General features: G+C 43.2%; 1 protein-coding gene across 1 annotated transcript; it reads left to right on the top strand.

Annotated features, from left to right (window-relative positions):
- Nucleotides 1–1,940: 1,940 nt before the first annotated feature.
- On the top strand, nt 1,941–13,224 carry zgc:123295 (uncharacterized protein LOC641564 homolog). The gene is made up of 7 exons (XM_033970495.2): nt 1,941–2,106; nt 5,567–5,587; nt 6,208–6,301; nt 6,436–6,510; nt 7,501–7,769; nt 9,041–9,180; nt 9,775–13,224. Exons 1-7 carry the CDS (start codon nt 2,052–2,054, stop codon nt 10,051–10,053), a joined length of 933 nt encoding a protein of 310 aa, XP_033826386.1. The 5' UTR covers nt 1,941–2,051; the 3' UTR covers nt 10,054–13,224.
- Nucleotides 13,225–13,632: the final 408 nt, after the last annotated feature.

Here is a 13,632-nt window from a genome sequence, read left to right as displayed (position 1 = left end):
ATAGATCACAATGTCCGAGAACTGTGAGTCTGAGAAATTACGCTCACGTCATAGCATGTCAATTAAACTCAAAAGCTGTAACAAAACTGATTCTGGTTTGGATTTAGATCATTAGAACAATAAATCAGGGCCTCCTTTTAGAACCAGAGGCCGTATAAACACATGGACTAAGACCATGGCATCAGGGGGGTCTGGTTTACAAAGCTTTGTTAATTTCAAGCCTCTGCCTCAAATGAAGAGGCTCCAACTACAGGCGGCCATTTTGGCACCGCGTCTGAACCCAGCACAAGGGCGTGTGACGTCACCCACAGCGTTCGGCCCCAATTAAAGCTCATCAAGGCTAGCAGTTATAGCGGCTAATCTGAGCCCATTTCCACATTTGGAATTCCACCTGCCAGTATCATAGCAACCAAAGGGCCAATCAGGGGCGAGGCTGTTGAAGGTAATGCCCCTCCATCCTCACAGCTGGCTTAGCAGGGAGTGAGCACGTAACAATGCTGTCAATCAAACCTGTTGCTAATGCTAATGAGAGTGAGATCTCGGGGAAAGAGGGCACCTTATTGGTTTATTGTTATTAATGATGATTTATGGGCACAATAGTGAAATAAAAACTCCAGGATCGTGTAGTACGGGTTAATACAGACAATTAAAGACCAAAATGACGAGTCTGACAACAACAGTTACAGAGAGAGGAACCACAGTTTTTCAATAGAAAGTGAACTGGAGCTGAAAGAGCCAGAAGTGCATCCATGATCAATTCCTGTTTGGAAAGCAGCCACTAGCAGGTTAGCTATGTCCATTGATATATACAGTCTATGACAGGGGCGGGAAAACTTTCTGAAACATGGGCCACAGTGTATTCTAAAATTTGACAGAGGGGCCGGGCCAGGATGTGTATATATATATATATATATATATATATATATATATATATATATATATATATATATATATATATATATATATATATATATATATATATATATTATATATATATATATATATATATATATATATATATATATATATATATATATTACATTATATATATATATATGTAGCAAAGCATGAATATACAAGGCTCATTGTACAAGTTGTTTTCCAAATGCATTAATTAAACTAATAATTAAGTCAAATAAACACAGCAGAAAAACTTTTAACAAGGTTTACTCTTACCTATTTTAATATAATTTTGTCAAATTTGGCGGGACAAATTAATAATAATAATAATGTGTGTGTGTGTGTGTGTGTGTGTGTGTGTGTGTGTGTGTGTGTGGGGGTGTGTGTGTGTGTGTGTGAGAGAGAGAGAGACTTCTTCGTCTCTGTACCTCTTTGTGTCTCTGTACCTGAGGAGGGGAGCTCCTTTACAAAGCAAAACTACCACAGAGCTGCTAATTTTAGAGATCACAAGAAACTATAAATAAATAAATAAATAAAATAAAAATGTAAATATAAGTATCAGCACAGTTAGACCCCCCTCCCCCTTTCTCCTCTCTCTCTCTCTCTCCCTACTCTCTTCTTCTCCCTCCCCCCTCACTCTTCTCCCCTTCTCTCCTCCCCTCTCTTTCTGTCCCTTCCTTCCCTCTCTCTCCCCACCCTTTGTTCCTCTCCCTCCCTCCCTTCCCTCTCTCTCCCCTCCCTCTCTATTCCTCTCCTTCCCTCCCTCTCCCTCTCCCCCCCCCTCTGTCCTTCTCCCCCCTCCCATCTCTCGCTCTTCTCTACTTCCCTCTTTTTCCTGAAACTTAAACACAAAACATATTTGTGTACACACTAAATAACAGAGTGGGAAAAACATGGGCTATATCAGGGGGCGGGGTCAGGGGTGGGGCTGGAGCTGAGAGGGGCAGGGCCTACATAAAGGTGCAGTGGGAACAGGGGCGGGGCCAGGGCTCAGGGGGCGGGACCCATGCACCTGTCTGACAGGTATGAGGCATCACTGAGGTTACTGCATGTGTACAGGGTCATACCAGCACTAAACTGGCTCTATACCGGAACCAAACCAGGACAACACCAGGACTAATCTAGGACTCTGCCAGGACTAAACCAGGACCATGGACCAGGCTACCTGTCTGTGGGGGGTTCTGTCCCTCTTCCTCTTCCTCACAGGTAAAGTATAATCTCATATTTTATTTGCATCAAACAGTAAAATGTTATAGGCAGTTTAAACCTGGTTTGATCCTGATATAGTCCTGATTTAGTCCTGATTTAGTCCTGATTTAGTCCTGATTTAGTCCTGATTTAGTCCTGGTTTAGTCCTGGTTTAGTCCTGGTTTAGTCCTGGTTTAGTCCTGGTTTAGTCCTGGTTTAGTCCTGGTCTAGCCCTGGTTCAGTCCTAGTGTAGTCCTGGTTTAGTTTTGGTTTAGTCCTGGTTTAGTCCTGATTTAGTCCTGGTTCAGTCCTGGTTTAGACCTGGTTAAGTCTTGATTTAGTCCTGGTTTAGTTCCAGTCTGGTCCATATATTCTCGGGTTATGACTTTATGATGCCGTAAATATGACTACTGTTGTAAAAAGTCTGCCATTTCCTTATGATCATCTCGTGGTTCTCGTGGTCACTCGTGGTTCTCGTGGTTCTCATGGTTCTCGTGGCTCTCATGGTTCTCATGGTTCTCATGGCTCTCGTGGTTCTCATGGTTCTGGTGGTCACTCGTGGTTCTCGTGATAACTCGTGGTTCTCATGGTTCTCGTGGTTCTGGTGGTCAATCGTGGTTCTCATGATCACTCGTGGTTCTCATGGTTCTCATGGTTCTGGTGGTCACCCGTGGTTCTCGTGATCACTCGTGGTTCTCGTGATCACTTGTGGTTCTCATGGAGAGGGGTAAGTCCACTTACAGTGAGACATAGTGTTCCATTGGTTCGTCTTTGCTTCATTTATCTGAGGTTTTTTAATCTGTTGAGTTCAGTTTGACAAATTAGAATTTCGTTTCAGTATTTTCACATTTACAGTTAAAACAGTTTTGTGTGCTGTTGAGTCCAACTCTAAAACAAATCACCGGTATTGTGGGTAAATGAACTGAAGGAGTATGAGACATAACTCACAGCGCTCAGCTCCAAATGAAGTTCATCGAGGCTAGCGGTTATAGCGGCTAATCTGGAGCCCACTTCCGTATTTGGAATTTCGACTGCGCGTATTATAGCAACCAAAGAGCCAATCAGGAGCGAGGGTGTTGAAGGTGATGCCCCTTCCCCCCGCACCGCTGTTTTAGCAGGGAGCGAACACTTAGGAACGCTGTTATTCAAACCTGTTGCTATCGCTAGTGGGAACGACGGACCTTGAGGAGAGAAGGCGGCTGATTTGTCTGTTATTAATGTTCATATGTTGATTTACAAACACAGTAGTGAAATAAAAATCCCAAGATCATGTAGCGCGGGTTAATACGAACATTTTAAGACCGAAATGTCGAGTCTGACAGCAGCAGTTACAGAGAGAGGGACCACAGTTTTTCAATGTAAAGTGAATGGAGTCAGAAGCGTGCCCATGCTCACTTCCTGTTTGGAACGTGGCAGCTAGCCTCCATGCAGCTTAGGGCCACTACAACAGACCATTACTTGGGGTTTTTATTTCAGTATTTTATCCGTAAATCAAGATACCAACATAAATAACGGACAGGGTGCCTTCGATCCCCGAGGTCGCCCCCCCTCCCCCTCCCACTAACGTTAGCAACAGGTTTAATAACTGCTGATGTGATGCCACCAGGCCACGTTACAAACAGCAAAAAGGTAAATCTGTGGGAAGGCGACCCTGCTTACAATAAGAATGCATGTTTTTCAAGTCATTTTTATCACCAAAGACACTTGTAATGCCATACTGTGGAGCATTCCAGGCAAAGCAATACCATCTCCACGGAGACTAGCAGGTGGTGGACGTCCAACAGAAAAGTTACCTCGTGCAGCTTTAAAAAATAAAATAAATGAATGAAACACTGAGTTACAAAACATTTTATCACCAAAAAACTCTGGTCTGGTCTGATCTGGTCTCTGGCCTCATCCCTGCGCCTCATCGTGGGGTTTTAGATTTGGATGAATTCTGCAGATTTGTGCAGTACTTTTTTCCCATGTAAATACTCTGGATGTTTTTCCAAGTGTACTGGTTAGACATGTCCATGCAAATCTGTGAAATTTAACACTACAATAATCGTGTCAGACTATTTATTTAGACCTGGTTTAGTCCTGGTTTAGTACTGATTTAGACCTGGTTCAGACACTAATTGATATTTAAACTAGTATCAAAACTAGATCCTCATTGTTCACAGGTATCGATACAAAAAAATTTCCAGTGATAGAAATAAACCTTTCCTGAATATCTTTAGAATGATCTTACACAGATATAAGGCCACATGGGAATATAAAAGAAAGCGCTACCATTTAATGTTGAGTCACATTCTGTTGTCTAAAGAAAGTGTTTTATTATCATCATGGTATGGGGATTGGTATCGAGTCTATTCCTTAGCATCGAAATCCAGTTTGAAATGTTTGTACCGTGAGAACACTACCTCCAGCTGTAGGTGCTCCTGGAAATGACAGGTGGGGCAGATGCAGAGGAAATATTCTCACATTAACTCAAATAAACTCCATGTAAAGCATACCTGAGCATGTACAGGTGTGTAAGGCCCCGCCCTCCTTTTCCACTCAGAGCCAGAGTGACATGACCTGAATGCTGTTGTGTTTCCAAGTCTCTCTGCGAATGAGTCTTATAAAGAGGTCAGGGCTGTGGAGTGGGTGAGGGGTCAGGGGTCAAGGGCTGTGGAGTGAGTGAGGGACCAGGGGTTAGTGGCTGGGGGAGACATTCGGTCATACTCCCACAGCACAGAGAGGGGCAGGGGGCATTCACCTGTGTATGCACTTGTCACATATGCAAATGAGGTGCACAGGTGGGTCCGCTGAGGCCAGGCTCACTGTGGCAGAGTGGTTATCCTTCTCCTCCCTCGTTGATCGCTGATACAAGAGTGCGTGTCCTCCCTGTGTGAGTGTGGGAGAGTGGTTATGGTGAGGTTGTGGGTTAGATTCTTGTGGCGTCTTTCATTGACAGAGAATAGTTTTATTGTGGGAGCCTGGTTATTGTGAGGTTGTGGGTTAGATTGTTGTCATGTAGTTTCATTGATGGAGAATAATTTTATTTCATAGGGACAAAAGCGGCTTTCGTTCAAAGCAGATAGACCGGTTTTAGATCTTGGTTTTCGGTGTAAAACATTTCCTCTAAGTGCAGTCTTGTTTTTATAGAGCAGCACAGGCAGAACAAGCAAACAGTAGGTAGAGCACAGACTGTGGCATGAGAACCACGATGACACGCCACATTTATTTAAAATTACATGTTTTTCCTCATAAACAAGGTGGGGAGTACATTTTGTTTTGATACAGATAGATCATGCCTCTCCCTGATTGGCTAATCCACCTAAACTCAGGCAGATCCAGGTTCACATCTTCAGAAAATATTTAAGATGTGTGTTCTGGATCAACATTTGGGCTGATTCGACATTACAGCTGTCATGATGGGACCTTTTGTTGTAAGGTGGTGGTGCAGATGATTGTTGTGTGTTTTATATTTGACCCGTTTGTGTCTGTGTTTCAGGAGCCAGTGGACAGCCCGACGGTGAGTTCATTTTTTACATTTTGCTGTTTTTCCAGAAACATCACAGACTCAAAGGTCAAAATGCGTTTGAGAGGTTTGTGTGTTTCTCTGCTTCTGACCTGGTGAGAGTCCCTCTGACCCGGTGACAGTCCCTCTGACCTGGTGACAGTCCCTCTGACCCTGTGACAGTCCCTCTGACCCGGTGACAGTCCCTCTGCTAAACGTTTATTTAGTTGAACAACAGATCCCCAATGAAGAAGTAGAACACATCAGAAAACAGCCCAATATGGACCTTTAAGATATGACAGTTTGTTCCTGTTCTGGTTTGGTCGTGGCTTAGTCCTGGTTCTGGTTTAGTCCTGGTTTAGTCCTGGTTTAGTCCTGGTTTAGTCCTGGTTTAGTCCTGGTTTAGTCCTAGTTTAGTCCAGGTCCTGTGGATTTGAATGTTCCGTGATGCTGAGATCTGTGTTGGTTCTGTGACATTTCCCTAGAATAACACAGATTTGGATCATTTGAATCTGACCTGGTTCAGTCCTGATTTAGTCCTAGTTTAGACTTGGTTTAGACCTGCTTTAGACCTGGTTCAGTCCTGGATTAGACTTAATTTAGACCTGTTTTAGATCTGGTTTTCTCTGTTTCAGTTTGTGGCTCTGCTCCTCTGAACGCAAAGACAAAGATCGTTGGTGGAGAAGATGCAATACCCGGATCATGGCCATGGCAGTGCTCACTGCTGAGGTACAGTCCTGGTCCAGATATTGTTTAGTCCTGGTTTAGTTCTGATTTTGTCTTGTTTTAGCACTGATTCAGTCAGGAGTTTAGCCCTGGTTCAGTCCTGGTTTAGTCCTTGTTCAGTTCTGGTCTGTTTTCAGATTCGGGTCTCACTTCTGTGGAGGTTCTCTCATAAACGACCAGTGGGTCCTGACGGCGGCTCACTGCTTCTCCAGGTCAGTTTAAATGAGGCAACAAATGTTAACTTCACACGTCTGCACTGTACACCACAGAAGAACAAAAACCCCACTGTGGAACATTTCACCACAGAAGAACAAGGTTAAAGCCCCAGTGAGGAACATTTCGTCACATCAGAACAGGGTTAAAGCCTCACTGTGGAACATTTCATCACATTAGAACAGAGGTACAAAGATCGGCCCCTCCATCACTGGCCCCGGGGCCCCATTTGAAGTGACTTTGTTTAAAGAGGAGGTATTCTGTACATTTTTTTTCTTCCTCCCATGTACTAATGCAAACTTATAAAACATGTTAATATGTTGTTTTGGGTGAATATAACATTTACAAAATAATAAAAGGAAACATTAAGAACATCTGAACTGGGTTTTATCACATCCTCTGTTCAGATATAATGTGGGAGGGCATCTGGCACTATTTCTCTTTCCTCCTCAACATCAGTACTTCAGGCTTGGTTGTGGAAGAGGCTAAGATGACCTACATTAGACCTGGTTTAGTCCTAGTTCTAGTTTAGTTAGGTCTGTTTTAATCCTGGTTTAGTCCCGGTTTAGTCCTGATTTAGTCCTGGTTTAGTTCTAATGTAGTTCTGGTTTAGTCCTGGGTTAGACCTGGTTTAGTTCTGGTTTGTTCCTGGGTTAGACCTGGTTTTGTCTTGGTTTAGTCCTGGTTTAGTTCTAGTGTAGATCTGGTTTTGTCCTGGATTAGACGTGGTTTAGTTCTGGTTTAGTCCTGGGTTAGACCTGGTTTGGTCCTGATTTAGTCCTGGGTTAGTCCTGGTTGAGTCCTTGTTTAGTCCTGATTTAGTCCCGGTTTAGTCCTGGTTCAGCTCCAGTGTAGTTCTGGTTTTGTTCTGGTTTGGACCTGCTTTATTCTTAGTCTTTCTGTTCTCTCCTCAGTACCAGTATCTTGGGGTTTGTGGTCCAGGGCTGGTTGTGTGAGGGCATCTGACTCTTTTGCTGGTCTCTCCTCAGCACCAACACTGGTGGCCTGACCGTGGCCTTGGGCCGGGACACGCAGCAGCTGTCGAACCCTAACGAGGTGACGCGAACGGTGACACGGATCATTTGTCACCCGAGTTACGACGAAGACACCAACGACAACGACATCTGCCTCCTGAAGCTGTCACGCTCCGTCTCCTTCGACAGCTACATCCGCCCTGTCTGCCTCGCCGGCACCGGCAACGCACCCAGTGCCGGGACCAATGTCTGGGTCACCGGCTGGGGGACCATCAACTCTGGACGTGAGTGGGGGGTAGACCTGGTTTAGTTCTAGTTTAGTCCTGTTTCAACCTGGTTTAGACCTGGTTTAGACCTGGTTTAAACCTGGTTTGGACCTGGTTTAGACCTCGTTTGGTCCTGGTTTAGACCTGGTATAATCCTGGTTTAGACCTGGTTTAGTCCTGGTTCAAACCTGGTTTAGTCCTGGTTCAAACCTGGTTTAGTCTTGGTTCAGACCTGGTTTAGTCCTAGTTCAGAGCTGGTTCGGACCTGGTTCAAACATGGTTCAGACCTGGTTGGGACCTAGTTTAGTCCTGGTTCAGACCTGGTCCAGAATTGGTTCACACCTGGTTTAGTCCTTGTTCCGATCTGGTTCAGACCTGGTTCAGACCTGGTTCAAACCTGGTTCAGACCTGGTTTAGACCTGGATTAGACCTGGTTTAGACCTGGTTTAGTCCTAGTTCCGACCTGGTTCAGACCTGGTTCAATCCTGGTTCAGACCTGGTTTAGTCCTGGTTCAGACCTGGTTTAATCTTAGTTCCGACCTGGTTCTGACCTGGTTCAATCCTGGTTCAGACCTGGTTTAATCCTGGTTCAGACCTGGTTTAGTCCTAGTTCCGACCTGGTACAGACCTGGTTCAATCCTGGTTCAGACCTGGTTTAGTCCTCCTAGTTCCAACCTGGTTCAGACCTGGTTCAATCCTGGTTCAGACCTGGTTTAGTCCTGGTTCAGACCTGGTTTAATCCTGGTTCAGACCTGGTTTAGTCCTAGTTCCGACCTGGTTCAGACCTGGTTCAATCCTGGTTCAGACCTGGTTTAATCCTGGTTCAGACCTGGTTTAGTCCTAGTTCCGACCTGGTTCAGACCTGGTTCAATCCTGGTTCAGACCTGGTTTAATCCTGGTTCAGACCTGGTTTAATCCTGGTTCAGACCTGGTTTAGTCCTAGTTCCGACCTGGTTCAGACCTGGTTCAATCCTGGTTCAGACCTGGTTTAATCCTGGTTCAGACCTGGTTTAATCCTGGTTCAGACCTGGTTTAGTCCTAGTTCCGACCTGGTTCAGACCTGGTTCAATTCTGGTTCAGACCTGGTTTAATCCTGGTTCAGACCTGGTTTAATCCTGGTTCAGACCTGGTTTAGTCCTAGTTCCGACCTGGTTCCGACCTGGTTCAATCCTGGTTCAGACCTGGTTTAGTCCTAGTTCCGACCTGGTTCAGACCTGGTTCAATCCTGGTTCAGACCTGGTTTAGTCCTGGTTCAGACCTGGTTCAAACGAGATTCTTTCTGTGTGCAGAGGATCTTCCATTCCCTCAGCGTCTGCAGGAGGTCAATGTGCCGGTTGTGTCTCGGCTCGTGTGTGACGTCAGCTACACCAACGTGGACATCACCAACAACATGCTGTGTGCGGGACGAGCGGGGAAGGACTCCTGCCAGGTGAGCCCCTGTCTGCACCTGTCACACACCTGTCAAGTGTCTCTGTTCACACCATAGACTGTATACATAAATGGACATAGTTAACCAGCTCGCCGCCGCTAGCACAGGTCAGTGCAGGAAGTGATGATGAGTGCGCTTCCGGCTCCATCGACTCGGCCCGATTTACTTTCTATTGAAAAATTGTAGTCCCTCTCTCTCTGGAGTTTTTATTTCATAATTTTGTCCCAAAATCAAGATATAAACATTAATAACAGACAAATCAGGCTCCTTCTTTTCTGGAGGCTGCTCCTAATAGTGTTAGCAACAGGTTTGATTGACACCATTGCTAAGTGCCCACTCCCTGCCAAACTAGCGGTGAGGGCGAGAAGGGGTGTTACCTTCAACAGCCTCGTTCCTGATTGGCTCTTTGGATGCTATAATATTCGTGGTCGGAATTCCAAATATAGAACTGTGCTCCAGATTAGCCGCTATAACTGCTAGCCTTGATGGGCTTCATTTGGAGCTGAACACTTCTTTATACAGTCTATGGTCCACACACAGTGACAGGGGAAGTGCCCCTGTCCACACAGTGACAAGTGCCTCTTGCGTCCTCAGGGAGACTCGGGCGGTCCATTGGTGTTGAAAATGAACGGGTCGTGGGTGCTGATGGGCGTGGTCAGTTTCGGCATCGGGTGCGGTTTGCCGCAGTTCCCGGGCGTCTACACTCAAGTGTCCCGCTACCAAACCTGGATCAGCGGCCGCACCGGCTCAGACACGTCTGGCTTCATGGACTCTGAAGGGAATTTGTCCAGCGCAGCGCTGCACCTGTCCATGCACCTGTCCCTGCTCCTGTCTGCACTTATGGCACTGCTTTACCTGCATCTGCTACCATAACAACTTACCTGTCCCCTCACCTGTCCCCTTTCATAAGTGCAAGTCACTATCTGTACTCTACAAACAAAAATTACAAAAAAAAAGATCAAATAATTTAAAATACAAATGCAAATTTCACATTTTTATAACTTGTACTTCATGGGTTAAATATACACATGTAGACAAAATTGTTGGTATCCTTCGGTTAATGAAAGAAAAACTCACAATGGTCACAGAAATAACTTGAATCTGACAAAAGTAATAATAAATAAATAAAAAATTCTCTGAAATTTAACCAATGAAACTCAGACATTGCTTTTCAACCAGGCTTCAACAGAATTATTTAAAAAAATAAACTCATGAAACAGGCCTGGACAAAAATTATGGAACCCCTAGAAAAGAATGAAAAGAATGTGACCAAAGGGACATGTTAAGGTGTGTCCATTAATTAGCATCACAGGTGTCTACTCACTCAACATGGACCAGAGGAAGCAAAGGAGTTGTCTCAGGAGATTAGAAAGAATAGACAAGCACGTTAAAGGTAAAGGCTATAAGACCATCTCCAAGCAGCTTGATGTTGCTGTGACTATAGTTACACATATTATTCAGAAATTTACGATCCATGGGACTGTAGCCAACCTCCCTGGACATGGCCGCAGGAGGAAAATTGATGAGAAATCAAAGAGACGGATAATACGAATGGTAACAAAAGAAGAAAAACTTCTGAAGAGATTAAAGGTGAACTTCAAGATCAAGGAACATCAGTGTCAGATCGCACCATCTGTCGTTGTTTGAGCCAAAATGGACTTAATGGTAGACGACCAAGGAGGACACCATTGAAAACAAATCATAAAAAGCCAGATTGAAATTTGCCAAACTACATGTTGACAAGCCACAAGGCTTCTGTGAGAATGTCTTATGAACAGATGAGACAAAAATGGAACATTTTGCCAGCTCTGTTCACAGAGAGAAAAATGAAGTACATCAAGAAAAGAACACTGTCCCTACTGTGAAACATGGAGGAGGCTGTGTGATCTTCTGGGGCTGTTTTGCTGCATCTGGCATAGGGCATCTTGAATTTGTGGAGGGTACAATGAAATCTCAAGACTATCAAGGGATTCTAGAGAGAAATGTGCTGCCAGAGTAAGAAAGCTTGGTCTCAGTCACAGGTCATGGGTTTTGCAACAAAACAATGACCCAAAACACACAGCTAAAAACACCAAGAATGGCTAAGAGGAAAACATTGGACTATTCTAAAGTGGTCTTCTATGAGCCCTGACCTAAATCCTATTGAGAATCTTTGGAAACATGCCGTCTGGAAAAGGCAGCCTTCAAACCTGAGACAACTAGAGCAGTTTGCTCATGAGGAGTGGGCCAAAATATCCGCTGAGAGGTGCAGAAGTCTCATTGACAGTGACGGGAATTGTTTGATTTCAGTGATTGCCTCAAAAGGTTGTGCAACAAAATATTAATTTAAGGGTACCATCATTTTTGTCCAGGCCTGTTTCATGAGTTGTTTTTTTTTTTTTTTTTTATATATAATTCTGTTAAAGCATGGTTGAAGAGCAATGTCTGAGTTTCATTAGTTAAATTTCATAGATTTTTTATTTACTATTACTTTTGTCAGATTCAAGTTATTTCTGTGACCATTGTGAGTTTTTCTTTCATTAACTGAAGGATACCAACTATTTTGTCTACATGTGTATAATCTTTAGAAGCCTTCAAAGTAGAGACGTTTTAGCTGTGGTCCCTCTTTACTTGCCACGCCCCAGTTTGAGTCATCTGCTGAATCTGTGTCAGTCATGCGAGCTTGAGTTATTATGCTTTCTGCTTCAATTAACTGAAATTGACTTTTTTTGATAAATTCATTTTGATAAACTTGTCTGGCACTGATCACAAACACATGAATGATTTAGAGCAGTGAAATGTGCAGCTAACGCCACACATTTAAACAATCATACAAACAGCAGATGGAGTTTGTCCCTGTGTGTGTTGCCGGCGTTTTGTTGTGATGATGTTTACGTTGACGTCAGCTCCCACTGGGCACCGCAGTTTTCTAACGTGGAAGCCAGCGGTCTTGTTTCTTTTATTAAGTCGTTTTAGATATTTTTTTTAATTTTTTTTTTTGAATATTGTGATTTAAAAATTTGTAAATTATGACAGAATGATCCACAGGTGTCAGAGATTATAACTAAAGAGGCACACAAGCAGAATAGACTGATTTAAACCCTGATGATTTAAACCCTGAGTGTCCAGATGAGCACCACGGAAACGTCTCAACTTTGTCTCATCTCTCTTTATTTTTACCTTTATTTTGATTAAAAATTTTAACAAAAGTATTTCAATAATATTAGTGTACAGTAAAAGTCAAATACCCCCTCTTTAATACCCCATAGAAGTAAAATAATCCCTCTTTAAGTGTCTGTTCTATATTAATCACTGGCAGTGGCTCTGGTGTTTTTAATGAAGTCTGTATTGTTGGTCTTTTTTGCAGTAATGTTTGCACACTGTAGTACTAGTACTGTAGTATTTAAAGTTTTAGTTCAAACTGAAGTATCACGGGTATTGTGCAGTAATAAACTGAAGTGTGTTTTGTGGAGTTTGCTCTGTTGCCCTGCAGTCGTTCCACTTGGATTTACAGTTTGTCTGACAGGTTATGATGCCTGTCCTGAATTTGGAAGATAAAACCTTTAAATAAAAGTTATACTTTTACACAAATCAAGAAGCAGTTTGTAAAGAAAAGATGAAACTTGTAGAAAATATCCCTCTGACACTGATGGTGTCACACACTGAGAATTCTGTCCAAACGTCCGGCTTAATTTAAACAAGAAACACATTTTTCTGAGACTTTAAACATGATTCTAACAAAATAAAGATGTTTTCTTACATTACAGAAGTTTAGGCTCATTCTTGCTCTGCATGGAGCTATAATTACAGCTCCATCCAGAGCAACACTGAGCTAAAAACTTCTCGACTATTATAATAGTTCTTATCGTAGATCCATCCTGCTAGGTAACAGTTATGGAAGTGTGATGTCAGGAGTAGTCTACACCATCAGGAGCACTTTAACCTTGGGATATTTTCACATTATAAATATGAAATGTACAATAAGGAATATGTATCGTGATGAACAATGCGCCCTGACAACGCCTTTGTCTTTAAAACCAGTCAATAAATCTGACAGTACTGTGCTTTGTGTCCTCTCAATGTAAAACTACAGGACTGACATTTGACAAAATATATAAAACTGTTTTTCCTGACGAGTATTGTGATTGTGATTAGACTTAGATATATGAATTTTAATAAAAAGATACAGTTCAAAGTTCAAATTAAAAAAAAAATGACAGAAGAATACAAGAATCACATTTAAGAACAAGAAGGGGAGGGCATCTGACACAAATATTTAGCAGTGAGTTTGAGTCAGTGACTGTGCCAGAGTTTGCATGTTCTCACTGTGTCTGTGGGTTTCCTCTGGTTTCTCTCATCAACCAAAAACAAAACATGCACAGCTCCAGCTAAGGTAGTCCTGACCTAGACTAAACCAGGACTAAACCAGGACTAAACCAGGACTAAACCAGGACTAAACCAGGACTAAACCAA

This window comes from Periophthalmus magnuspinnatus, chromosome 8 (genome assembly GCF_009829125.3).
Source record: "Periophthalmus magnuspinnatus isolate fPerMag1 chromosome 8, fPerMag1.2.pri, whole genome shotgun sequence".
In the NCBI taxonomy this organism is placed as follows: Eukaryota; Metazoa; Chordata; class Actinopteri; order Gobiiformes; family Gobiidae; genus Periophthalmus; species Periophthalmus magnuspinnatus.
This window is presented reverse-complemented; position numbering and strand designations above follow the sequence as displayed.